The sequence below is a fragment of the Struthio camelus genome, chromosome 13, assembly GCF_040807025.1.
Source record: "Struthio camelus isolate bStrCam1 chromosome 13, bStrCam1.hap1, whole genome shotgun sequence".
Lineage (NCBI taxonomy): Eukaryota > Metazoa > Chordata > Aves > Struthioniformes > Struthionidae > Struthio > Struthio camelus.
In genome coordinates, this window is record NC_090954.1 from 8,204,601 (window position 1) to 8,231,783 (window position 27,183).

General features: G+C 48.0%; 1 protein-coding gene across 4 annotated transcripts in view; it reads left to right on the forward strand.

Moving 5' to 3' along the window:
• SH3PXD2B (SH3 and PX domains 2B) overlaps window positions 1–27,183 on the forward strand; it is an 87,983-nt gene that overhangs the window by 22,257 nt on the left and 38,543 nt on the right. For 2 of the 4 annotated variants that reach the window (XM_068959378.1, XM_068959377.1), the window contains exon 3: window positions 16,527–16,602. In XM_068959378.1, the coding sequence (XP_068815479.1) occupies window positions 16,527–16,602 (76 nt within the window). Of the gene's footprint in view, window positions 1–16,526; window positions 16,603–27,183 lie in introns of those variants that run through there. The other 2 variants (XM_068959379.1, XM_068959380.1) reach the window with 1 other exon arrangement.

A 27,183-nucleotide genomic window follows, 5' to 3' on the forward strand; every position in this document is an offset into this window, starting at 1 on the left:
TCTTCCGGATGTAGAAAGCAAGGGTAGGAATGCCAAGTAACATGCCCCAAGCAGCCCAGGGCTCTTTCAGGTGGGTGTAGAACTGGCTTCACCGCTTATATTTCGCGCTTGCTCTAATCGCTGGGTCACACCACCTTTCCTGATGATGGTGGCATTTCTAACGGCCTCTTTGAGGAAAAGGCCCTAAGATTGCTCAGTCGCTCCCGCTGATGGGGAGGATAGGTTTCTTTTTGTATTCAGGGATTGTAAACAGGGCTCTTGCAATAGCTATTTCGTAACAAGAGTCGTATTTCAACACTTTGGGAATTTCTTTTTTGCAGGGTTTATGGAGTTCAACAAAATTGTGAACAGTTGAGTGTGCAATGTACTTCATGATTTCACCCAGCCACAAAAATAAATCGGCAAGATCTGTTCCCTCAGACAGCTGGATCATGAAAGACAGGCACTTGCGTGACCAAAGACAAAAAATCCACAACTTCCTATGTTGAGGTCCTGTTACAAAGTACCAGCAAGGCTTTTGCCTTCGTTCCTCTGTGTCCAGACTTTGCTAAGAGCTGTGAGTGTAAGCGCTGTCTGCAGAAGTAAAAAAAAAAAAAAAAAAAGGGTGAATTTCAAAGTCCTAGTCTAACGTGAGAGGAAGAAACACTTTCCATCAAATAAGGACTACTTCTGTCTCTAGAAGAAAGCCTATATTTTTTTTTTCCAGCAGTACATCAAAGATCTTCATCATTCTTTCTCCTCTCTCCCTGCACAAATATGCATAGTCCAGTGCACTTTAGTCTAGTTAAAAGTTGTCTCCTCGCTACTTTTCTCTCCAAGAGTCTCCCATTTATAGCTTTCCAGTATTTGGCAGCCAGGAGCTAGCACATTCCCGTGCATGTTAGCGCCAAGGCAGGTCAGTTGAGCTATAATTGGCTCTAACTGGCACTCATACTAGCTGCTAAATTCTTTACCTGGCAGCTGAGCACGGCTCTGAGCTGTTGAAAGCAATGCCTGCCTCTGGGAAACGGCAGAGTCCTCCCAGAAAGATGGTGTTGGATGAAAGTTCCCAGGATTCGTGTACACCTGGGGCAGGCGCAGCAGCACCAGGCAGAGCACGCCATCCTTGGAGGAAAACACTTTTGATTCTCATAGCTAAAGCCTTTCTTGAGCAGCTGTTCATAACAGCACTCGACAGATTCTGTTTTACTCCGAACCGATGGCCAGTGTTTGCCCTTTTCCTTTGCTCTGAGCGTGCAGCTCCCGGGTGTTTGTACCCCACCGCGTTCCTGCAATCTGCCCCTGCAAAATTGCTTCTGGCTCCTTTGCTCCTCACCTTGAGGGCTCCGTTGCCTGGGTCTCATCTCTGTCCACTGTGCTTGGCACCGAGTTACCCCCTTCCTCCTGCACGAGTTTGTTACCGGGGTCTGCTGCTGCGGCTCCATGGCAAAGCAGGGCTGGTTTCTGAGCCCGAACTCCCTTCATTCATTGTTTCTGGCATCTCCTCTTAACCTACCCTCTGGAAATCTGGCAGAGCAGCTGCAGGAGATGGTATTAGCAGACATTGCTTTCCAGCTGGGTGGGAAGTATGTCACCAGTTAAGCATTGCTTAGTGGGCGTGATGCTGAGAGGAGCCTGTGTTTAGTGTAACACGTGGAGGGAGGAGGCGAAAAGATGGGGCGGTTGAAACAACAGTTGTGACTCCTCGGAGACTGAGCAAAGTTCTCGTCCTGACAATTCGGCCTGTTTTCATTTGGTGAGGTTTTCAGCAACGTGATGCTTTAAAGTTGCTCTGTTAACGCTAGGAGATATGTTACACCCTTCCTTCTGTCTCGGCTTCACGGGTGAGCTAACATCCTTCCACCCTCCAAATATTTAATGAGAAAGCACTAGAAATATAGCTGCTCCATTCCTGGGTGAGCTGAAACAGGATCCCGTGGAGGGCGAGGACTTGCTCGTGTCCTCTGTCTGTCTGTCTCTCTCTCTCTCCTTCCTAATGCTCGCGTGGCTCAGTCCGTGAGGGTGCGTGCCGGTGCCCTGATGGAGCTGACTGACGGGGGCTAGGCGTTAGCTGTCGGCAGGGGATTTTTATGAGGTTTGCACGGCTCTTAGCTGGCATGAGCCCCAGCGTCTTCTCTGTGCACTTAATCAATCTAATGCAGCTCAGTTTTCTAGTGCAAAGACCTGCAATTTATATCCTGTGGCACCAGCCCTGGATCTAAAATGTACCAGTTAATAAAGAAACGCTAACTGATGTTACTTGGTAAGGAATTAAGGATTGATAGTGGTAAATCAATACAAAGGAGCCTGTATTTGAGAGTGCTGAATTTTCAGTAAAACAACTAGGACCTTTCTGAATTGCTAGGTCTGTGTTGCATAGTACTGACCATAATACACACCACACAACTATCTTGGGTATCTAAGAAATAGAAGCATCTGTGCAGTTTTATGGTGAATAGAAGATGCAAATAACTAGGAGAAAGAGAGAAAGAGCTGGTAGTTCTGGGCTATTCCTGCCCTTGTGGAGGGAGAGGATGAAGCTGAAGGGGCAGTATGTTCTTCAGGACCTGTTTTCTCACTTGTCTTTTCTGTGCCACTCGCTTGATTATGTCAGGCTGTCTCAGGTCTAACACAGAGCTGTAAATTACTGCTCCTGCTCTGGCTGTTAAAAGTCCTTTCTGTGAAGAAGATCTAGCAGTCCTGAAGTGTGGTTGTGAAGTAAGGTGTGGACCTTTGAAATGTTTCCCCCGGGGCTCCCGGTGGGCCTGGGCACCAGTGGGGAAGTTAAGTGTCTGCTCTCCGTTCCCAGCGCCCTGCCCCATCTGAGAAACCATGCTCCTTTCTTGTTACTTTCCTTTCACGCTCTTTGTCCAATATGCCCCCTGCCCTGAGGTTTGTCTGGCTCCTCGTTCCCATCTCTAGGATCCGGCACAGGCCTTTCCTGCCTGTGGGATGGAGCTTGCCTTTGTCAGCCTGGGGGCCAGCTGTAGCAGGGCTGCTCCGTCTGCAGGATCAGGGGAGACCTGGCAGGGGGAGAAGGCTGGGTGTGCTGGAGCTGCCCTTCCTCAGTGATTCATGTGTTCCAGCTGGCCAGCAGCTAATGAGAGGGGACCTCATTAACCAGAGTGTGGAGAGGAAAAAGCAAAGCAATGCCAGAGAGCTGGCAGGGGCGGATGCTACAAGGCTCCAGCAGCCTACCCTTCCCCTCCGTGGTGCCATGGTGACTCCTTGTTTTTCCTGCCAGCTGCTCGGGCTTGCTTCTCCTTTGCCACTGGGGTATCGTGCAGGATGCATTGAACACGTTCTGCTAGTCTTCCCATTGCTTTGTGGCTCCCGCATGTCCCCGGGCTGCAGGGTGCCACTGTGCCTCTTAGTCTTTTGGTAGTTGTTATGCTCTGACGTTATCTAGGATTGCAATGTGAGTGGTAAACAACGTGGAAGTTGGTCTCCCTTGTGGTCTGTCTGCATGAGAAGAACCAGTGTTACTTCTTGCTCCCTGATCCTAAGCCCTGCAGATATTCTCTGCCTTGTAGGTACCATGTCTTGAGGCTTTTGCAGTGGTGGTGAGTCACTGAGTAGCGAATTGCAAGTGATGTTTATGGTTGTCTTTACCAGGCAATGTAGAATTGGATCTTGAAGGTTAGATTGGTAGGTGTGAGTAAGGTTGGAAGATTTATTTTTTTTAATACTGCCTTTGAAAGAATATTTGCTGTTTGAGCAAGAAAAAGCTTCCATTACAATGTCTCTTTCTTTTCTGGTATTGTTACCATATTAAAATAGCCAAACCAGACATATTATAATATGCAAGCTGCTGTTGTACACCTTATGGAGAATCTCTTGTGCTGCCATTCTCCTCTATCAGGTCAGCTTGCTGATCGTTTGCTGACTGCTATGGTCCAGTACTTGACCTCTTTGGAGATGGAGATGGCATTTTGTCAGAGCAAACTTTGGGAATGCCTCCCTCGATGGTTGGTACTTGAGATAGATTGCGCCAAGTTTAGCAGTTCATCATTGCTCAGAAGTGGAGTGTTTTTCCACCTCCTTGCGTTAGCGTTGGCCCTTGTTGAACTCCTCCAGGGGTGTGGAGTCAATCCAGTAGAAAACCAACTCAGTTCCCTGCAGGGTTGAGCTGGCTTATGGAGGGGTTGAATGCCAGAACTGGTACAAACTGGGGACAGATCTAGGTAGCCAACAATGAGGAAGACAAGGGAGGAAGTGAGAACTCTCCCTTTCTTTTGCTGCAGGCCAGTTTATTGGATTCAGCTGTGTTGTCTAACTTCACTCTCAAGTGTTTGGACAACTTGCCCCAGACACTGCAGAGCCACTCTGAACTGAAGTGTTTGGGGGTTTGGCTGAGGTATTCAGCCTCACAGAATGCAGCTGCCTTTTTTCTGCGGATGTTTTCACAAAAAAAAGTTGCTGAAAAAAATGAAGAAAACACCACTTTTTAGAAAATGTAAGCTGTGGCTCTGCCTTCTTCTGAGAATTCCTGTCTCAGAGCTGCTGTCTGTAGCATGCGTTGCCCATGTTGTGACCTAGGAAACACGGAGGTATGGAAACTGCCAGCGCCTGTGGTAGAGGTATAAAATCTTGGAGTTCTTGCCCAATTTCATTGAATAGATTGTTGCATTCTCATTTCTTTTAACTGCACGCATGCGTCTGATGAAATGGCCACTGAAGACATCTTTGTGTTAGGCCACACAGCACTGACGTGCCAAACAAAAAAGTTGTGCAGCTCTTTAAGATGCTGAAGAATTTTCCTTATGCTAAATTGGGAGGAAGGTGATTGTTTAAATTTTAGCACACCAGGGGAGAAATTCAGTTCAGTAAGTGTAGAATGTTCTCTTATTTTTCACTAATAATTAAAAAAAAAAAAAACTTGCTTCTTCACGAGTCACTTAAAACGTTAAAGACCTTTTACTTGTAGTGGTTAGCTTTTACCATTCAAATTGAAATGGATACTTGTCTGCTATTCTTTCTTCTTGGCAAATCAGCGTTTTCCAGTTCCCCTCCTCTCCCCCCTCCCCACCTACCTCCAGGAAAAAAAAAACCTTTCTGTTGGAAAGTTCCCAAGCAGCGCTAATGTTTCCTGTTTTGGGGCGCTGCTTTCCACCTGCCAACAGGTGGCTTTTTTTAAGCCCTCAGATTTGTGTTTGTTATCAATCAGTGAATTTGGCCAGAGGCCTTTTGGGTTTTCTCTCTTAATATCTCTGTGGTGAGGTTGTACTTTGAGAATAACATCCCTCAAATTACGGTGCTATCAAGGTTCACGCTGCTTAGAGGTTTAGTTACACTGAAAAATCTTGGCACAGCTTTTTCTCCCTCTGTCCCCGTTGGGTCCTAAAAAAGCAGATGCAGTTAAATGCAGTATGTGGTTTGGGTTGAGTTTTGCATGCGTGAAATCTGCAGTCTAGTTTTCAAGGTTGCAGGAAACTTCAGGGTTGCTGCCTTGTGGAGGCAGCCCCACAGACACCCTTGTCATCGCTAACCCCTTTCGCCCCGGGGAAAGGGCAAGCGTCCCAGTTCAGGTTAGGAGGGTGTTCTCGTCCCCCGCCTTGAGTTGGATGCCTTTTGTCTTACGCAGTCTGCAAGGCTGTCTCAGCACCCCGATATCCCTGCCCCACTGCTCCAAACTAGCACGATCATTCCCTGCTAAGTGCATTAACTCTTTGAAATGCTGGGAGACCAGCCTCCTCCATCAGATACCATTTAACGGTGGTGCTCTGGTTTTGCAATAAGCTGAGTTTCTTGGCTAGCTCCAGTCCTCTGGCAAGGCCTGCCTGAGATCAGGAGTGCTGTGAAGCCTGGAGCCGTCCTGCCCGCAGGTGCCGGAGGTGACAGCGCTGAGCTCCTTGGCCCTCCTCACGGTGTGAGCAGAGCAGACTGCACTTCTGAAGATCAGCTGTGTGTATCCACCATCTGCAGAGACTTCCTTCAGAGGCTGTTTTAGGGGGCTGCTGAACTCAGCTCTTTTAAATGCCTCCCTCTCTGTAAACACTAGGATATGAGGGCAGGTTGTGGTGCTCCTGGCCACCCAGCCAGGCTCCCAGTGCTCCTGGTGAGCAGCACGCTCTTGCTACTGAAGTGAGGGGGAAAGGCGGTGAAGGCTGGTCAGGTAACCTCCGGGGATGTTAACCTGCCCTTCACCTGGGAAAAGCGCAGGCATGCACTCAAACACACTTATCTAAAACTCTCCTGGTGTCCTGAATACGAAACTCCTGAAGTTCTCGGTATTGCGTAAGGTATTTAGGAATGAAATGCGGTCGGGACACCCGGGTGCCTCCTGTTGACGTTGGGTGAGTTCACGTGGGAACCAGACTGATTCGACTTGTCGATGGGGAAATTCCAGCTGTCGACTGTGTTACTTTAGGGCCTTGTTTTATCAGCGTTTGTTCCTGCTAGCCAGAGATTTTCATTGTCAGATGGGAGAGACCTGAAACAAACACGATCACGCTAAGAAGTAAGGCACAACTGTTTCATATGGAGACGCTGTTTCTTGCAGTTAAACCTTAGGGGCTTGCGTTAACTCGTTTCTCTCTTCCACCTGTGTAATTGCACTGGTTCCTGTGGAGTTGTTCTTGATGGACGCCTGCGTGAACCTGATCAGAATGAAATCCTTCCTTGCTTCCCAAGAAAAACCTCTGCAAGCAGGCCATTGTGCTGACTGTGCTTGCATGCCTGGAAGATGGGGTATGTGTTTAGGGAAGGAACAGTGCGGAAAATAGAAAGTCAAGAAGCTGTCTAATTTCAGAGCAAGCTCATGTGACTTTTGCTGCTAACCAACTGTGCCCTCCCAGATGAGAGAGTTGCAGCTTTTGCAACTCTGCCTGCAGCTCAAATGCCTCTCCTCCTTTGTTTCTTCATGTTTGGGCCTGTCGCAGATTTAAAGCTTTGCATTAATTTCAGGGAAGGAATGTATACCAGTCGTCTTTTTCTCATGTGCTGGAGCTGCAAAGCTTTTTGAGAAGGGAGGGATTGAATAGAGATGGGCTCATAAGCTGCGTGGGGGAGAAGCTGGTGACAAGCCATCCAGCCTTTCTGGCAAGCGCGCGACTCGACATGAACTGGCATGTGTGTGAAGTATCTCTGTTTGGTGACTGGTCGCTGAGAGGGTTGACTGAAGGGGTGCCTCTCGGTTTGAAGCACAGCATTAGCTGTGAAACTAGATTTCCTTGGAGTCTTTGAGCATAACTCCCTCCTCAGTGCTGTGCCTCAGATCCTTGTATGAAATACGTCAAATGCCTTGATATTTCTCCATTGTCATTTCCATTTCAACAACAGAAACTAAATGTCCTGACTTTCCCCCCTTCTGAGCAGATCTGCTTTGGGATGCTGGGCAGGAAGATGCAGGTGCACGTGTCTTTCCAGTTATCCCTATGGCTGCTGCTGTCGTGACAGCTCCAGCAGTAGGTTCAGTTGTTGCCCTGTTGTCTTTGGCCAGAGGATGAGGCAGGTGACACAGCTCTTTCCTGTTCACACACCATGGCTCCTTCCAGAGGATGCTTTCCTGTGTGACACAGACCCAGGTGCCATGAAGGGAAGTTCCCACTTGCAGGATGTGATGAGGAAGAGGAAGCGGAGCAGCCTGGAGCCCCCCTGTGTCTTGCTGCTCCATGCCCAAGTACACCTACCAGCAAGAGTCATTTCCCATGGCTGGTTGCAGTGGTCAATTATGGATGCCTTATTTATTGTTTGGTGTTTTTAATGCTGTGCGGCTGGTGCATCATGCACTGAGGTGCTGCAGCATTCAGTACTCCTCTATATGGTCTGGGACCTGCGCATGCTGCCTAATTCCATCTAGAGGCTGTGCTGCAATTACCACAAATTAAGTGGAAAATAGATTAGTAAGGTACTGTAGACAGAATTATGGCTTCCAGGACTCGGCACCCCCTGAATCAGACATAAAAAGCTATATATTTTAATCACCCAAGAACCTGACAGAGATCAGCAGCTCTGTGAGGAGGCTATATTAATGGAGGTTGCTGCTGTGAGATGGTTGGGGGCAGAGACACTATGTTCTTCTCCAAATCATAATTACACTTGAGATTTTCCTTTTGTTAACACTAAAATCTCTTCCTTGTCTCTCCCAAATATATTCTGGGTGGGTTTAAAAAAGGAAGGAAACAAGCAGTGCATTACAAAAGCTGTTTGGGCCGTTCAGAAATGGACGATAATTCTGGATTGAACTGTTCTGTGATGTCACACCTGGTACCTTACTAGAGCTGAGTTTTTGGAAACTGCGGAATAGCGTGCCCTCTGGATCCTTTCCGAGGTGCCTCATACTGGGCACCCAGAATTACTTGTTGCTTTTGAAAACACCTACATGAAACACGAAAACTCTAATGTCTTGAAACATGAACTTCTAATGCTCTTGAAATGTGCTCTGCAGATTAGCGAAGAACAGATACCAAAATCACTGCAGAGACTGACTTGACTTGGGAGAACTGTGTCTAGAGAGGAGGATTTCTCTTTCTCCTTCCGTGACGCTCTGTCTTTGGCCTGTCTGCTGCAATTAGCACGTGGGGTTTTGATGGTGGTATTGATTACTGGAGACTCCCGTCTTCTCATCGGTGATAGATAAACTTAATAATCTGTTAGTAGTTTCTGGGGTTTTGAGTTTCATGGCTTGATGATAAAATACGAGGTTGCTTATGTTAAGGTTAATAAACGCTTTTAAGGGTTAGACGTTTGTACCTGAGTGCCTCTTTTCCCAGGGAGTCTCTGTAGCCCTGATGATCATGCAGTGCCCAGTTGCTTATCTTTTGATTACTTAAGCTGATGAATGAGTCTAGAAGGCACTTTTGAGGTTTGCACTCAGAGAATTAGCATGTGCTATGGCTGGAAATGGAAATGATTCTGGTTAATAGAAGCTTTTTTTTTTTTTTTTTCTCTCCAGTTGCTTTTGGAGACCTCACATCTCGTGCTCAGTTCTCAGAATCAGTGTGGAGGACAGAGATAGGAGGGAAGAAGCAGGGAAGAGGCTTGCATTGATTTCATTTCTCCTTTGGAGCAGCACCAAGCTATGTGAGAGGAGAATGCAATCCCTGCTGCTAGGCTGGAGGTTGCGAGTCTGGCCCTTCCCTTTGCATCCACCACGTACTTCCAGTAGCTGAGCCAAGCCTCACGAAACACGCTCACAAAATGGGAGGCTCAGCCCTCTGGTATGAGGTTGGCCAGAAGAGGTATAGGGATACCTTTTCCCCAGACCCTGCACAAGAAGCCACTGGGCTCCGCTGACACTGTGGCACTTGGGGGACAAGGCAGCTTTGCGTCCATGGGTTTGGTTTGTGCGTGGTTTAACTGAGATCCTCTGGGACGGGAGGGTCAAGGTAGTGCAGACCTGGCTGTCACTTTTGCTGATGTTTTACTAGCACAGCTCTGGAGCCTCCCAGGAGGAGGAAGTGGCAGCCTGTACAGTAGGCCATTTCCTGACTGTAGCTGGGCGCGCTTCCCTTGCCATTTGAGCAAGCTATTCAGAGACAGCAATATCTTCCTCTGTCTAGTGTTTCCTGTGATTTCATAGGAAATTTCTCTTGCAGTGGCAGCTGCTGCCAATTTGTGTAGCCCTCTTCTCTGACCTCCATTAATTCTTTTTTAATCTATTGCTGAGCAATGCTTAAAGTTTTCCATCAAGTTTTCACAATCCAGCCTCTGTGATGCTATTTCCTATTGCTGAGCAGGTCAGAATTGCCACTGCCCCGTAACGTTTTAAGTGCATTCGAACTCACTCATCACTTGCACCAGAAAAGCAGGGACTAGGGAGAAACTCTGATATCCTAGAAACTGCTCAGTTGTGATCTTCTTCAGCTCCAATTACTGTCTTTGAATGTCCACCTCGGATTCACCATTAAGCAAGTATTATGTGGTGCAGCCCTAGTACAGTGGGTCTTTTCCCAGGCTTGGCCTCTGCAGCTCAGCGTTATTAATACTTGGGATCTCAGCTTTTGCTCCTTTGGTTTTCTGGGCTGCTTTATTTTCTCCTCTTGTTTCTTTATAGTCATTCCACATGGATGGGGGGAAAGTGCCTCTCACAGGATAGCAGAGAGACTAAATATCAATAGTCTGTGAGCTGTTGCCAGATGTCATTCTCTTTCCCAGAGTATCTGCTTGGCAGATGGTCCCTGAACCATCTGGCTTCGAGGAGCGAGGGTGCCTTGATCTACAGGAGGGTGTTTCAGGGTGTTTGGTTCTCAGTGCATAGCTGTGTTTCTCAGAGCATTCTCGTGGGGTCCTGGTACCACTGTGATGACTGCCGGTTCCCACACCTGCATCCCTTTCTCACTGCATTTTGAGATCAGTGGGGGACCGACCCTCAGTGCATCAAATTTGGAGCGGGAGTCATCGTCCCATAATGACACTTGACTGATGATCTGGATTTTCAAAGCCAATAATAGAACTGACATCATATGGGAAATCTCAGAACAGAAGCCCTTCTCTCTTTACCCACAAAGTACCTTATTTGGGCCTAACAGCAGTGGGTGATAAAGCTTGCATGCTTTTGGATTTCCCTGGAAAAGAAAAGTGAAGGGAAAGAAAGGACTGATGCTTCTCTTTTTGTGGTAGTATCTAAATGCTAAAGCCTGGAGCCTAGAAGCGTGACCAGGAGTAAAGATGTTGAATTGAGGTCTCTTTCTTGCCTCCTCAGAGATCTGTGCTGAGAGGAGCTCAGGGCTTGGTGGAGCAAGCAGCGAGAGGGGCTGGTTGTCAGCTGTGGTCTCCGTGGGGCGAATCCAGAGACTGAGGGGAACGTGAGGTCGGGGAAGCAGTGCAAGCAAGCGCACGCATCCCGAGCTAGCCACCATGGGGCTAGCCAGGCACACACTATACCCTGGCTGCTTTCTGTGTTCCCCCTCTCATGAGGGATGGGAGCCAGCGGGGAATTTCAGAGTGAGGGATGAGAGCAGGTTTTGGCAGAGGCCCATCTTTTCCCCATGCCGAGCTGCTGGCTCCTCTTAGAGGGGAGGCTGTTATTCTCACAAAGAGTCTCCTGTGATTCTGCTGCCACTCGCTGAACCAGATTGTGAAGCCTTTTGTTGAGCTTTTTCTTTTTTCTTTTTTTTTTTTTGCCTTGGTGGGGGGGCAAAAGCTGACTTCTCTGGTCTGGATCATTGACGTGTCTGGTGCAGGCATGGATTAGGTCAGCTCTCACTTGGTAGATCAGGGCGGAGGAATGTGGTTGTACTTGGAGCCCCCATCACCCAGCCTGAGTGAATTCTTTTGATAAGAGGAGGGGGAACATCCATCTCCCCCTTCCTGTGGATCCAGCTTGCAGCCTGGCTCTGACTTCTTGTGCTGGTGTTATGCAAGAGTGGAAGTGTTTGCTTCCCTTGCCCAGCTATTTCATTGCCCCCAGCCCTCTCCTCTTACGTGCTAGTGTAGTCTGCTCTTTGATGGCATGCACTATCCCCATCATAAGTTGACAAAGACTTGCTTTCTCTTCTGCTGTCCTGGTATGTGCCATGCAAGCCCTAATGCTCGTTAATGGAAAAAACAGAGCCTTTGAGCGGGTCACAGCAGCTTGATAAAATCAAATCCCACAGTTCCTACCAGTTGCACAGAACTTGCTGCAAGAGTAATCCTTTATCCTTTCAGGTTCATCATTATAGGGGGAATGGAGGACCTGCATGTTTCCTATGTCACCCTGAAATTTCTCTCTTCACCAGACCAGATTTAAATGAAAAAAAAATTTCTCTCCACTAAAACACAAAGTTGAGAAGCTTTTCCACTTTATTGTGGAAAGCAGACGAAAAGAAGCAAAGTGATGACACACCTTATTAGCTACCTGCACTTAGCTTGATTTTTTTTTTGCAGTCTTCTCTGAGTTTCATGGCTGTTAAGAACTGGCAGGGCAGACTCGCAGCTTGTTAGACCTGGAGCCCTGCTCCTGCAGCAGACATATCCCTCTGGCATTGGGCTGTCTGCACAATTAGCAGCTCTTCTTTAGGCAAAGCCCTTCCTGAATCCTCTGCTCTCTGGGAACAGTGCTGAGTTTGTGCATTCCCCCCTCTCCCTTGGATCTCCTGTAGCCCGCAGCACTGATAATTAATTCAATTACAGTCTTACCTTCTTAGCTTCCTGTTAATGAAGACACTGTCTGCCGAAGTGTTAACTGTTGATACACAGCTGCTTTTGAAGAGCTACCTTCCCCTGGGTGGCCCAGGCAGCGTTATCACCTAACCTGTTAATGGACAGCCACTGGGAGACGTGGGAACAAGCAGGTCGGAGAGGAGCCACCTCTGCACTGCATGACATGCGTAAACCTTCAGCCAGGCCTAATTCCAGAAACAGGCACTATGCAGGTGTTTCTGGGTTAATAAGAAATGTAGCTAATTGCTAACATAAGATAAGTTGGTAACAGGAGAAATAATGGGATAAACTTGGCTCTCTGCCCTATCCTGATGTGCTGTTGGGAGGAGCCCCCTTACAAGTCTGTTACTCCTCTGGGGCATGTGTGCCACACTCCTAGCTTAGAAGGCCAGAGCCTGGGAGTCACATAGCAGCGCTCCAGTCTAACGATTGTTGCAAAGTAATCAGTGAAAAGCCCAATGCAACAGTTTGGGCTTCCTGCATAATAAAAGCAGACCAAAATGCTTTAAACTGCATCTACTTTAACTTTTTTTTAAAACATTTTTTCACAGATATTTTTAAATGATTTTGGAGAGAGAAAACAATAGGATTATTGTTTCGTTTGTTTCCTTTGTTTTTCTGTCTAACCTGGCTGATTACACTGCTGAGAGCGAGACGGGCTCTTGGCCTCCTTGCTCTCTCCTGTGCTTTGCACAGATAGCTGCGCTCAGAAGGGGTCTGTGTCTGTCTGCCTCTCGTCTGTCTGTCCTCCCCCTCTCCCCAGGATCTTGGATGGCTGGGCTGTTTTCTTTGGGGAATGTGATGTGATCAGTCTTGTGCAGAGCTTGGATGGAAACCTTTGCTGCTGACATGATTTGTGGGAGTCTCCCCATGCCGACCTCCCTGGTTCCAAAATTCCTGGTCGTCTGCAGCACGTGCTTCCTTGCCCGGGCCTTGCCGAAGGGTGCCCTCTGGAGAAACCTGTCTGCCACGGCTTGGTGCTGGCATGCTTCAGTTTCTGCAGTCCATCTTCTGATGTGTGTCCGTGCATCCCTCCCCCTATTCACAATAGGACTTGTGGGGTTGCTGCACGTTTTCCCATTTCCGTGCCTTCTCCGGGGCTGGGCTCACTCTCGGGCTCCTGGCAGGAGCTCTGTAACAGCCTGTGGTGAACCCCTCAGCAGGGGTGTGAGGGGCCAGAAAGGGTGCAGGGAGCCTCCAAACTTAGGAACCTGGTAGCTGGGTTCCTCTGGGTGGCACCTCTCAGCTCTGAAGTTCACTTATTCCCGTTGCTGTTAAATGCTTTTCCCTGCTGCAGCATTAGGTCGTGGAGGGCTGTAATGAAAGAACTGTCAGCCCGTGACCAAGCGACTGGATTTCTGCGAGCGTGTGCTCTCGTATCTGCTAACGCAAACTGCCCGCCGTGGTTAGAGCCGGCTCTGGCCTTGTTTTCTTTGGAGTGGGTTTTTAGCTTCGCTTCGACCACAAGCTTATGTCTCATAAACGGATGAACTGGCATTTGCTGCTGCCTCCTCCAGAGCCGTGTGATGTGGCAGCCAGGCTGGATGTGCTCCCACGTGATCTGCCACTCGGACTTGCTCCTTTCCTCACCTTTCTGCTCTTTGCTGGTATTGCTGGGGGCACGTCGGACTGGGGAGGTGCCACTGCTCCCGGCAGGGCGGTGGAGGAGCCTGCTGGGCTGCAGAGGGGGTTCACGCTCACTTCCTCCTGCTCTGCGGAGCAGCTGCCGCTGCAGGAGGCACTTTCAGTCAAGAAAAAGCAGGAAACGGGGAACTTCCTGGGCTGAAGTTCTGGCCTGGCTTGGTGGGATGGCATGATTGGGAGCCCTGCAAAGGATGTCACCAGTCTGGCAAGAGACTTGTGTCCAGGCATGTGCGTATGGGGGAAAACTCAGCTCCATTTGTGCCTCGGAGTCTCTTAGTACTCCCAGGAGAGAAAAATACTCAGCTCGGGTTCAAAAACGAGAGGAGGGAAAAGCTTCCAGTGACTCAAGTGTTACGTTACTTAACAGTAATCAGATGTGCGGTATTTGTGACTTGTTTTGTTTTGCTCATCCTTCGTCAGTCACAAGCTTTAGCAAGCTCTTCCAAACAGGAAGACTGGGGTTAGAGTCATTTAGTCTCCTCCTGCATCTGTGGGGGCACAATGAAGGTGTTACGCAGGCTACTGGAGATGATGTGTAAGCCTCTATTTTCATGGACCCAGGGAACAACAGGGAGAGCACTCCATGCCCAGCAGCTCTGGCGAAAGAGTCCTGGCCACCGCAGCCCTGCAGTGACTCTGCCTCAAGGAAGCTGTTCACTTCTCAGCCAGGCTCGTTTTGTGGCTTCCAGTAACGTCAGAGCGATCTGCAGTTATTGCTGAGTCTAGATTCATTCTCTTTGTTGCAAACTCTTCAAAATTCGCACTGAAAAGAAGCTGTAAACATGGTCTGTTTGTGCTTAGTATCATCCTGCTTTTGAGATGTATTGTTTCCATTTTAAGGAAGTATTTGAGGCCATCTTTTGCTTTTTCCTGTTGTGTTTGTGCATGTTGGGGGAGCTTTATATTTTTTCTCAAAACATACTAGGAAAAATATCTCCTTCCTTCTCTTGCACCCTCTCCACCAAACCTCGAGTGTTATATCCTGATGCATTTTGAGATCAGAGGAAAAAATGCATGTATTGCATGTGACAGAGCAGGGGTGCGGAAGGTCATATTGACAGAAAGGACTGAGCGTTATCATTGCAATGCTTGAAACAAGATTGTGCCTAGCAGTAAAGGCATCCACAGCCCTCAGCTAGCAGCAGATGCCTTTTGTAAAAAGCAGGTGGAAAAATAGGTGCCGAAGAACAAGACCAGTGAAAATCAGCGTACGTGGTAGGGAGCTGGTTGGGAGGGCCTACTGCGGGGAGTGGGGAGACCCCAGAGTCCTGGCTTCCGAGGTTCATCTGTTACGTGGCTGAGCTATGGGCGCGGGAGCGTGGTTTTTACAGCTGCCTGCTCGGGGCAGCCAGGCTTTGCCAGGCTGTGCAGGCATGGCTTCAAATCCCTCTCGCGGAACTGGAGCTGAATGAATGTCTCTTTCCCTATGGTTGCATAGTTTCCACTATACTTTAAATATTAGTCGTGTCACAGGAGAGTGACTGTGTAGACTTTGTAGGTGCTTAGGTCACTTACTGGGCGATTGCCTCCAGTGCTTCAATAAGCTTAATGTTTACGCGGAGTGCAATAGCTCCAACAGGAGAGGGCAAGACCCACTTCAAATACCCTGGGGATCACTGAGCTCTTCAAGCAATGGGAGGTGGGAGTTCAGACCCATGTGCCAGAGAGGACAAGGAGTCTGAGTCTCCCTCCCTTCCCTTCCACGGGAGGGAGTCCTGGCATTGTCAGATGCACGGGTATCACAGAGTGGTTTAGGTTGGAAGGGACCTCTGGAGATCATCTAGTCCAACCTCCCTGCTCAAGCAGGGTCCTCTAGAGCATATTTCCCAGGATCGCATCCAGACAGGTTTTGAATATGCTCTTCCTCCTCAGCCCCACGTTAAGTGCAAAGCCCAATCCAACTGGTGTCTTCAGCATTTCGTTTGTTTGATCTTGCCAGAAAACATGGATCCTGCTAGGGCTTAGGTGTTAAGCACCGTGGCTGCTGGAGGCCTAGATGGTTGTGCGCATGCCCTGAAGCAGTAGTACAGACACCTAATGAGAGTGGGAGTTGATTAGCAGCTCTCTTTGCCGAGGGAAGTGTTTTGACTCCAGCTGTGTTGATAGATAACATCCCTTGCCTGAGGTTCTGTGCTTAGGAGACGAGTCCTAAGAGAACAGAGAGGACTGGAAAAGACTAGGCTTCCTGAGCACAGTACCCTGTAGTTGCATCAATCAGGGAATTGTTTCTTTGATGCTGAAGATCCTGTAAAACGCTCCCTCCAATCTTGTGTAGCCCAAAGTGTTCCCCAAACTTGAGATATATCTTTGTGGTCTTTTGCAAGCAAACATGAGTTTGTGCTCTGAGTCCAAGTTTGCTGCAGTCCAGGAACTGTGTCAGTGTTGTGCTATGCTTGAGCTAATAAGCCTAAAATATGTGTTTTGGAGAAGTTTCTGAGTTCTAGTGATTGAGGTCCATTGGAATGAAACCTCGTAGTTACAGAAATGCAGGTTACATTAACCACCCGTGCTGAACAAAATGATAGTTATAAGCAACATCAGTGATGAAAAATGACTTGGACTTTGAAAACAGAGGAAAGCGTGGAAACAATGGTAAGAGCATGTGTAGCCGCTTTGGATGTGCAGCATGCTGCAATGGGCTCCGCTATTTTCACAGTGCTGCAGGTCATTGTGACCTGACCAGCACTGTTACATGCAAACCTCCAAGGACGGTGCTGATCTGGAGAACGGGCTTCTCCTCCTCCTGAGGAGAGTGGCCTTGTGTTGTGCAAGTCAATAATTGACTTTAACCACCTCTCTTGCATTTCATTTTTTAGATGCAAATGTTGGACAAGTTTCCGATGGAAGGAGGTCAGAAGGACCCCAAGCAAAGGATCATCCCCTTTCTGCCAGGTAGGTGCAGTGGGCTCCAGCAAGTACTATGCTGGTTTTGGCATGGCAGTGGGCTTTTTCCCGGTACATGTGCGCATATACCTGCTTTAGATCTTATCTTGAACCGTTTGAGCATGAGCAACTTATTTGGTCGGCACTGTGCCCACTAAAACACTTATATTTGTTAAAAAGGTACCCAGTGAGTGTTTAAAACCCCTAGTCATTTCTTCTTCCCTCTTCAGCTAAGCAATCCCACTTGCACAGCTTCTATGAGGCAAACTGCTTTCAGGATGAGTGTGGCCAGCATAGCACAGGGCTGCGGATGGTGTGGAGGCTCCCCAGGAACTGTTCATATGCTGTTTTTCCTGCCGTGTGCAACTCAGGGTTATCCAGAGAGAAGGAAATAACAATTGAATTCCAAATGTTAAATGGAGCTGATTAACAGCTATGGCCTCTTCCTGTGATGTTTGGGACCAGTTGCTCCAAGACAGGATTTCTGTGGCGTGGCACGTGCTCTGCCACAGCCCAACATGCAGCTGGGCGTTTCTGCGTCCCTAGTAACAAATGTAATGATCCATTTTTACTTTGTGAGGGCTGGGGATTGCTTGTGGCTGCCCTTTTATGCTGCTGTTGGGGGGGGGGGGGGAAAAACCCTAATACGCTTTGCAAAAATACCCAGGCTGAGGGGATCCTGAGCGTCTTTCGCGCACCCATAACTAATGGATTTGACCGCAAAGTTGTCTGTATCCCCACCCCCAAGCAGCTAATGACTGTATTTAGAAATGTCATGGTACCATAATCACTTCCAGTGACTGTCAAGTCCATTTAGTGTAGCCCTGTGGGCTGTGTTCTGCTTCCTAGCTTTTCTAGGAAACAAAGATGTTTAGTGGGGTTTACTTTTCTCTGACTGACATGAAGAAAATAATTTACACCTCTTTACAAGCAAGAGCAATCTAGTCTGGATTCCCTATAGAGGTATTTCTGATTCTGTCTTATCCTGGGGTTGTAACATCAGCAAAACCAAAGCACGCCTGACATTAATACAGAGGAAAAGCCATTGCTGTACTACTTTTCCTGCTAGCAAGGACTAGGGAGGAAAAGTGGAAGCCAGTTTGGCAAAGGGCATAACTTGGAAAAATTGGGATTACAGTTTGGCTGTGCTCCATTTGCGAAGAATTCCCACCAAAATGCTGCTGTTTTTGAAAGGCAATGTTTTGGCTCAGGAAGCCTGTCCTGAGCACTGCTTCTTGCAGCTCGCTCATCAATATTTTTGTTTCTTCTTCTTTCTTTTGAAATAGTTCCCCTTTGTTAAGTGGCACGTCACTGGGATTTCCATTGGAGGAAAAAGGGGGTTGAAGTTGCTGGGAAATAAATGCTGGGTCTTGTGCCATAAAGCAGTTTTGGGAAGTTAGGATGGCTATCCTCTGTAGGAGCTTACTTATCGGTGTGTTTACTGCGTAGAGACTTTTGCCCTTTTGCTCTGATCCCCTTTCTGCAATAGGATTAAATGATATAGTTTTCAGAGGTCGCACATTGACTTCAAAAACTGCTAGAGCATCCTTCCACCAGAAATTTTTCTTGATGTTTCTTTTCTGGAATGGCTTGCAATAGCTGAAATGAGAGATAGCACTGCTATGGTGGCTTTGCTACTTTTACTTCCAGGTGCAAGCACAGAGCAAGGGGTAGTTGTAACGAGAGGATCCAGGCATGGGACTATAGCCTATCTCTGAGCAGGAGGTAGCCACTAAACGGATATAATCTTGAATCTGCCTGACCTCATGGGGCAGCTTCAGAAGCAGTCCTTCGACCTCTTGCTTCCAGGAAGTTATGTTGTGAAGAAGTGGGAATTGTTTTTGCCTTTTCTGTGTGTTGCAGAGTGGTGAGGAAATGGTGGCTTTCTCATGAGCCTGGTGGTGAGCCATCTAGCCTTACCTGGTGAGATGGCTTGCAAGCTGTGTCTGCTTCTGGAAGAGCACTTCACTTGAGAGTAGGAGAAGGCTCTTTTAATAGTTACTGGCAGTGCTAGAGGATGTGGAAAACAGTATGGTTCCTTTCTGGATCAGTTCTCAGCCTTCTCAGTTCAGGATGGCAATGGGATTTGCTACTTACAGCTGAACCCAGAACTTTAGCTATCTCTGTCGAGGTGTGCCATCAGAAAGGGCTCAGTGCAAACAGGCCAGCGTCTTTCTCTGCGACTCGTGCATGGGATATACTTAGATTTGCTAGGTTGGTGATTAGGTTCAGCTTCTGTGAGTACCGTAGTTTGCTCTCAATCCCCTTTTTAGCAACATTTTTAGCATCTGAATTTCATTACTAGTGGAGATTTGGCTCCAGTGGGCTTACTGAAAATATGCTGCTTTCTGGGAAGCCAGTTCTATGGTAACATTAGACATTGTGGCTGCTGAAGCACTGAAGAATGTCTCCTGCTTCCCTGTACGTTCTGCTGTCGTCGCATTCTTAGCAAACCCCTAAGCCTCCCAAGCTCAGGGTCACCACCACGACCTGAGAAGATGCCATCTGGGATTTTCTGTCAGACTTGTTTCCTGGAATGGGAAGAGACTCCGATGACTGCTCTGTAGTTATAGCATCCAGCCCAAAGGAACTGTGTTCGTTTTATGTTGCTTTGTGTGTTACTGTTGTTTGTTTCAAAGATTTGACTTGCTGGAAATTTCTAGAGATTTTAGGGCTTTTGCAGTAGGTCTCTGATTGCACCAAAAATACTCTTGTACGTGGAAATCCTTTAGCCCACTCATCTCTTCTGAAGCAAATTCACGAAGCTGAGTTCTCAGAAGAGGAGTGAAGCAATCACGCTCATGTTTGGAGCCAGGGGTTCTCCTTTTGCTGGATGTCAGCACAAAACTCATCCTGTAGCACAGCTTGGCTTTGTCAGGTTCAGCCTGGCAGTACATTATAACTGCAATGTGTGCCTGGAAACCTTGTGCTGCCATATAGGGGAATTTGGAAGTAGACTCTTGGCTACTTTTGCTGGCTTCCAGCCATTGACACATCCTGCCCAGCTTCTCATGGTGTTGAGGATGGCCCTTTCAAATGCCTCTGGCTGCACCGAGCTCACACATAGGAACCACTCAGGGCTGGCCTCAGGAGCAGATGAGTGCTGTGCAGGACAGTCGCGACAGCTCAGTCCTTGCATGGAGGAGCTGACCTACTAAGGGTTACATGTTTGTTGGCTGGGGAGATGATGGTACGGAGACCCCAGGAAAGAATGAACTAAGAAAACAAATGAGCTCAGTTGGGCCAGTTGAATAAGGGCTGTGCCAGATCTTTCAGGAAACAGCTTTTATAAGGAGAGTGGAGCCTTCCAAACTTTGTACAGCCCAAGTGGCCTGGAGCTGATTCTGGCCAGTCTGCTTCTCTTGAAATGTGAACCTCAGCAAGGAGGGGTTGCCTGAGGCTGAGCTAAGGATAGCTGTAAAATTGCTTTTTAGGAAGCTCTAACTGCAGACAATAGCAAACAATCAAGAAGGGAAAGGGAGAAAGAGGATTCAGTGGGATCCCTTTAGAAAGCAGGAGGATACCTACTTTCTCCCTTCCCAGTCTGCTAAGCTAACCTGCTCAGCATAGGCATCAGTGAAGTCCACATAATTGGAACTTTTCTCCCAAAACTATTGTGGAGACGCTAATAGCTCCCTGCAAAGGAGATGGAAGACGAGTTACCCCTTTTCCAGCTGTGGGAACCTGATGTTCCACCATTTGCCTTGTGTCTGCATCAGAACTGAAGATGGAGCAATTACTGTTTTCCGCTTTAGCAAGATGGGCATCTCTGCCCTAGCACTCTTGTGTGGAGAATCCCAGGCTAGCTCAGAGCTCATAATCAGTAGCTGCCTTTTCTGTAGGGCTTCAGCTAGTGCTGCTGGGGTGCAGACAGTATTTCCCAGGGAGACTGCTGTGCTCAAGCAGTTGCTCTGCTTCTGACGCTCAAGCTGTCTTCAAACGAACTAGCTCAAATTTCTCTCCATAGCAAGGCACCGTAGACCCATGAGAGAAAAGGCCTTGGGAACATTTTGTTCCCCTGAACTCTTGTGTTTCTCAGTGAACTCCTCTTTTTGGTGGGCTGCGTTAGGGCTTTGGAGAAGGTTTTAGGGCATCTTTCTATGCAGTTCCACTTTCATGAGCATGAAGATGAAGTCAAGTTGCTGAGACTGATGGGACTAACAGAATTACCACGGATTTACTAGGTAAGGGGCTGTTTTTCCTTCTCCTTGCCTTTCTCTCAGCTCTTGGTCTCTGTAGTAATGCTTTCTTTGCAATAGGAAGGGTAGCGTGGCTATTGCTGTCCTACAACAGCAGAGAACAAGCCCTTCTTTGGGGTGGGAAACCAAGATACTGAGGTTTGCCACTGAGTTTGATGGGAAAGAAAAAGCACCTTTTCCCACATACGCAAACTGCCCCAGCGGTGCCCTGAAGAGCTTTACCTTTTTAGCCTAGACCAAAATCCTTTTTCTGTATCATAGGTGACCAGTAGCATGCTGGGGGCCTTCCCACTCTCTTTTCTTCCACGGAGACTTCAGCCCTTCAGGTTTATTCCTCTAGATAACCTATCCAAAGCCTGAGAGATGCCTTACCCCCATCTCCTATTTTGTCTATAGTTTTCTCAAGGACTATCAGGAACAAGTAAGACTAGCTGTGCTCCCTCCAGTATGATCTCAACCACGAGAGTGTAAGGAGCTGCAGCAGTTTGGAGCTGTCTTGATAGTGGCACTAACTCAGCTTCACTTCACAGACATGTGGGACTCCGTGCTTATGCTATACCTAGGCCAGGTACAAAGGCATTTTGCTGGTCCTCCCTCTTTTTTGCCAGGGTATCCACACAATTTGGAGCTTTGCCATGAATGCTAAGTGCAGCGCTCCTGGAAATGCTGTCTCCCATGCCTGCTTCCCCATCTTAGGAATAGCCTATGTAGCTGACTGCTTCGTGGGCTGGGACTAATTATGTGTGCACTTGGGTCTGCCTTTTTTTGAAGTGAATTTGGATCCCAAGCCAGGGAAAATCTGGATGTGATTTGAAAGGTGCAGAGAAGTGAATTCTTTCTGAGGCAGTGGAGAAGGGGGAAGGCTCGGGGGGAGTCCTTCAGGGTAAAGCAAGAGGCAGACGTTTTTCCATTCTTGAAATATCTGGCTTCTTTAGTGGCTGTGATCAGCAGGGTGATGTGTTTAAGGTTCTCTGCCCCTCCAGCTTGCATAAGATCCAGTAACAGTCTTTGGCTCAAAAGGAGCCTCAACCGTTTTGCTGGTTGCAGTGCCTCTGCGTCGTGTCTTTCTGCTCCTTGCTCCCCAGTGTAACTCTAGCTCTGCCTGGAGAATTCTGGTGAGAGGGAATCGTTTGCAGAGCCCTGTTTCCCTACCTGTTTGTTTGGAGAGATTAACTCCTCTTTTGGCCTGCTCGCTCTATTTCATGCTGCTGGAGGCCTAAATTCCTTATCAGGGCTTTCCCCATCCTCTCGTGACACTTTGCAGGCCTTGACAAATAGCTGAGGTGACTGAGGCTGCACCGTGTCACATCACGGTCCCCTGTCCAGAGCTGGTGCAGCACCCGTTGCGCTCAGTTATCAGATAAAGCAAAGCAAGCTTTAATTAGCCAGAAAGGAGGTTGCTTCCACTGTTGGGAGATCAGAAACTTTCTGGCACCGGAAGAGTTTTTAGGGGTGATCAGAGCATCTTGAATGAAGCTCCCCTTGGCTGTGTCGATGCTGGTGAAAGCAGCCCTGCTGATGCGGGGCCGGGGCGCCAGCTTCGCAGGGCATCTGCGCTGGGGACAGGGCCGTGCTCCGCAGCAGGGCGCGGGTGCCAGCCGTTGTGCTCTGCCTCTCAGCCACTTGGCCACAAGTTAACAGGCTGATACTATTTCTCCTGTTGAAGCCCTGAACCCAGCTGTGTGAAGCTTGATCCAGAAAGGGCAACGTCTGCTCCAGAGTTCGCTACTGAATCCTAAATAAAAGCCAACAGAATGTGTCCCCGTGTCCTGGCCAGCCTCTGTTAATTAAAGAACTATTGCAGTGCGATTTGAGGGGGAAGAGGGGTGCAGGGACAGGGAATGTGGCGAAGGAGAGTTTTAAGGAGGGATATGAAGGGAACCACACCAGCGGTGTGACAGTGTTCGCAGGAAGCCTCTCTCTAGTGTGGGGCACAGAATGGGGCAAAGCATAAAGATGCTGATTTAGAAATTTGACAATTGGAAGACTATGTGGAACAAGCAGAGGCAAGATTCATGTTTCAGACCAACTGGAAAATGAAGGTACCAGTCTCCTACCTGCGTGTATCATCTTTTATTATCTTCCTTAGTCCCTGCGTCCCGCTGAAGCACGTGTGATTCTCCGTTTGAGCAGCTGGCTGGGCAGCTCATGGTAACTGATGATTCAGCAGTCCTTTCACTAGCATTTGGAAACTGCCGTATAATTGCTAACAGAAAATGTTGTCTGCTGCTTTCGACTGTGCTCTTTGCTGCTCTGGCACCAGGGAGGTAGATGAGGAGGGGAATGGGAGAGGGTGGGGTTCACAACAGCGTCAACTGCGGGGACAGGGCAGCACGTGGATGAGTGTGCCCAACCCAGAGGGGAAAGACGGCAGCCATCAATGCTTCACTGGTAGGTACACGTGGACAGAGGAGCTGGAGGCATCCCGTGCTCCAGAATAAGACCAGCAGCCAGCTAGCTGAAGGGTGACTCAGATGCTTGGCAAGTGGCTGAGATCCAGGCAGCAGGACTGCTAGGACACGCTGTGTGACAGTGTTGGCTCACACAAGACTTACAGGGACTCTTTGGATAGACTTGCTACCAATCCATCATATTGGATGAATTCTTGCTGATGTGTGGTGGGCCTCTGGCCACTGTGGATTGAAGTGAATAACAGTGGTGGAGGGAGGGGACGTCCTCACTGAAGATGGGAAGAAAGGAGGAGTGTAGCTGAAGTGGTAGGACATAGCTGGAGCTTTTTAATCAAAGAGCATCATGTCCCGGAAAGCTGTGAGCTGTATTCACTGAATTGATTGATGGTGTCTCAAAACAGCATCAAGGCACTGTACTGTGATTTTCCAGGCTCCCCTCCCAGTAGGGCAGGGAACAATAATGACTCCCTCCCTTTAATTCAGAGCTGAGTGCTGTTGAAGAAAGGAAATGGAACTGCTGAAACAAAGCAGGCGTCAGAGCTAACGAGATTGTATCAGATGGGTCAAAGGAAAGGGAGGGAGGGGGTCAGACAGGGCAAGGGAAAAAAGTATGGATTAGCTGAGAGCTCATAACTGTGTTTCCAGTCTGTTTTCCAAGGTCTCCCACATTTGCCCTCTGTCTGCTGAGCTGGGGAGATGGGATGCTTCCTGCCATCTCAGAAGTCCTACAGATGTGGCCAGATGTTGGCTTTGTGGTAGGTTGGGATTTTGGGTTAGGTTTTCACCCATCTCCAGTCCCTCCTTGAGAGCCAGCTGTGCTGACCCTACTGCTTTTACCGAGGACCTGAGTGTTGCCGCTGAGGGCTGGTCCATTCAAAGACACCTCGGGGGATTACACATGGGTGCCCCCCACCAGAAAAGAGCACATCCAGGTAGCTGGTTAGTTTTAAGAACAAACCACAGTCAACACCGAGACAAAAAGAATAAACAAATGCTGGAGTCAGCAGAGGGAAGCAGGAGACCTGGCCTCTGCTGCTGTGTTACTCTCGGATTCCTCTTTTCTTTGGGTAGATAAGAGCCTCAATTGCTTTGACGGGAGCTGCTTTTAATCTCCGGGGAGCAGAGCTCACCTTGGCAGCAGGACCAGCCGTCCCGCAGCCTGGCGCTGGCTGCAAGGTGCAGCGCTTCTCCTCTGCGGGGTCGCGGGCTGCCGGGGAAGAGCAGCAGGGTGACAACTGGCACACGTCGCCCTCCGCGTGCCTTCAGAGCCTCTGCGGAGGCTGGATGTTGTTCTTTGCTCCTTCCCCGTAGTCGTCACAAGGAGCAGGGGCGGCCGGGGTCTGTGCCTGGAAGTTGCCGTGGCTGAGATCCCCCACCTGCCCCTGCTACTTCTGTGTCGTGTCTAAAGGACCTGGAGATTTCTGGAAAGCGCTGCATAAGGAAATATCCATTATTTTTGGATAGTGAAATTTGATTTCTACTCTGATGTCTTCCTGGGGTAAATATTTATGGTGGTTTACTTTTTTCTAAATAAAGCTAATCCCTGTTACTCTAAAGCAGCCCTACAATAATAAACCGATCTGCCTTGGCTAATTCTCCCCAGCAGCTGTAACCAATCAATAAACGTTATAAAATCTGATATAAGGGGATATATAGATGGGGAACGTCCTCTCACTGTTGCGCTGGAGATCAGTGAAGAGAGACTTTATTTGCCTGGATTTTTTAAGGAGTTGCGTTTATTTCAGCTCTCCTCCTTGGTTACAGCACTCCTGTAAAGGGTGAGTTATGTTGATCAGACCTCTTCAGTCAAAATGCTGATGGGGAATAACAATGCTTCCAGGTAACGCTTAAAAATCAGATGCTTGCAAAACACCTAACTGCTGCTGTGAAAGGAAGCAACAAATGTACATCAAAGCAGGTGCAGCTACAGTTATATGAATGTAATATAGCACTTTGTAAATGTATTTACCAGAGTAAAATGTTGTATAATGTATAAAACTGAAGAAAGAACGCTTTCTGAATTGGAACGTGCACACAGAGTGTCTTCACACCCATTGCCCTCCTGAGAGGGACCACTTTTTTCCTGTAGGCATTTTCTGGTTTTTAAGACCCAGACAGAGCAGGCAGTATGTCCTGCAGTCTGGGGTATTTTGCCCTGAGGCTCGAAGACTTGTGTGGGCAGTCACTCCGTAGTGGTGCCTTCCCTCCATCTTCTTTTTTCCAAAATCACCTTACTTGGCACGCTCCCAGGTGATAAAAGTTCAGTCCACTTCTCATAGCTTTGTGTGGATAAAGGACTGTGTGTGTTACTGCATTTTCTTGTGCAGTGCCTCTTCTTGTGCTAACAGGGAGGAGCCTAACTGCTCTGATTGCAAATGCGTAACCTTATACATAGGTAAATATGAAAATCTAATCATTTCCTTTCAGCCCTCTGAGTGCTTGAGTTGTGGGAAGAGTGAGGAGCTGGTGAAGTGGATCCTGCAGCAGTACGTCCTTACCAGCTGATAGAAGAAAACACCTAAGGGGAGAGAGTTGCGGAATGATCTTCACCCCCATTTTCCTCTTTGTATTTCTCATGCTGATGTTGATGCTGGGGGTAGGAGCACTGCTATGAGGATGTTAGGATTAAATAGTAACTAAAGTGAATCTCATCCAAGGATGTTCTTACACAAAAGGTAGACGTGGTAGTTGTTACTTGCGTAATTTTTGCCGAGTTTGCAGGCATGCAGGAGCCAAGGATCTGAATGATTGCATCACGATTGTGGTTGCCCTTGTTTTGCTAGATAACACGAAGGCCGCTAAGTCTGTTCTCCTTTTGCTGTAGCTCTGCATCTCTTGTGCTGCAGGATCACTGTGGGAACAGTCCAGCTGACTGTGAGACTTTACTGAAAGTAATCCAGCCCCAGGGACCTTCACCGCTTTTCTACTGACATCCTTCTGTGCTGATGTTTCTTCCTCCTGTTCTGCATGGCATGCCTTCGCCTGCCATGGATCAGGCTAAGAGGCTCCCAGAGGCAGCCAAAAAAGTGTATAAAGCAGAGAACGCTTAGAAACAGATGTGGGTGATTTGCGCCATTGCCTTCACTGTATCCCCTGGAGCTGAAGGAATGAAGGATGCAGATACGAGATGAAAGACGACATGCCTTTCCCCTGCGTTAGATAGTCTTAAGCCACATGAAAGGCCCCGGTGGCAGCAGTTATTCCTGTTTTGCAGTTATAGTCAAAAGGAAGATGTGCCCAGGGTTCCCAACTTTGCGTTCCCTTGACCCAGCAAGTTGTCCATCCTTCCCTTCCAGGAGGGAAGTGGTTTCATGCTCCCTTACTCTTCAAGTCATGGTTTGTAGCCATATTTGGCAGTACTGGGAGGGTCTGTGTTTTTGTTAATTAGGCATTTTGTTAAAAAACAGGTATTTATTAGAAAATAAACTTACTTGTTGAAAAGTATGAGCTCTAGAACAAATCAAGAGGGGAGCTGGATTTCCTTTTGTTTCATGCTCGCAGCGCCTGGGCTAGTTTAGGATCACTTCATCTGGTGTGATGTATTTATTCCCCATAACTATACCCTTTTATTATTATTATTCACTAGCATCTGTTCCTTAAACGTTTAAGTATTCCCACACCCAGAGTTTGTTATTTTAGAAATTTATAATGGACCCACCCATCAGTGATTTCATCTTGGCACACTTAAACAATATGGCTATTCCTTACAATTGGCAATAAAACTATTGTGGTCCATTCATCTTTTTTAAAAAATCATCACTCAAATAGAAAACCATACAAAAGGTACACCATGATAGCTCAGGACAGGGGAAAACAGTTGATCATTTAGTTGCCTGCTGGCAAATAATTGCTGTCAGCAAGGAAAGGAACTCGGAGCTAGTTGTCACTCCCTTTCCCTCCCAGTCTTTCCAGACAACTTCCGTATCCCCAGGCTATTGATCCTCAAAAACAAAAGGACAGATTGAACAGAAGGGTATTTT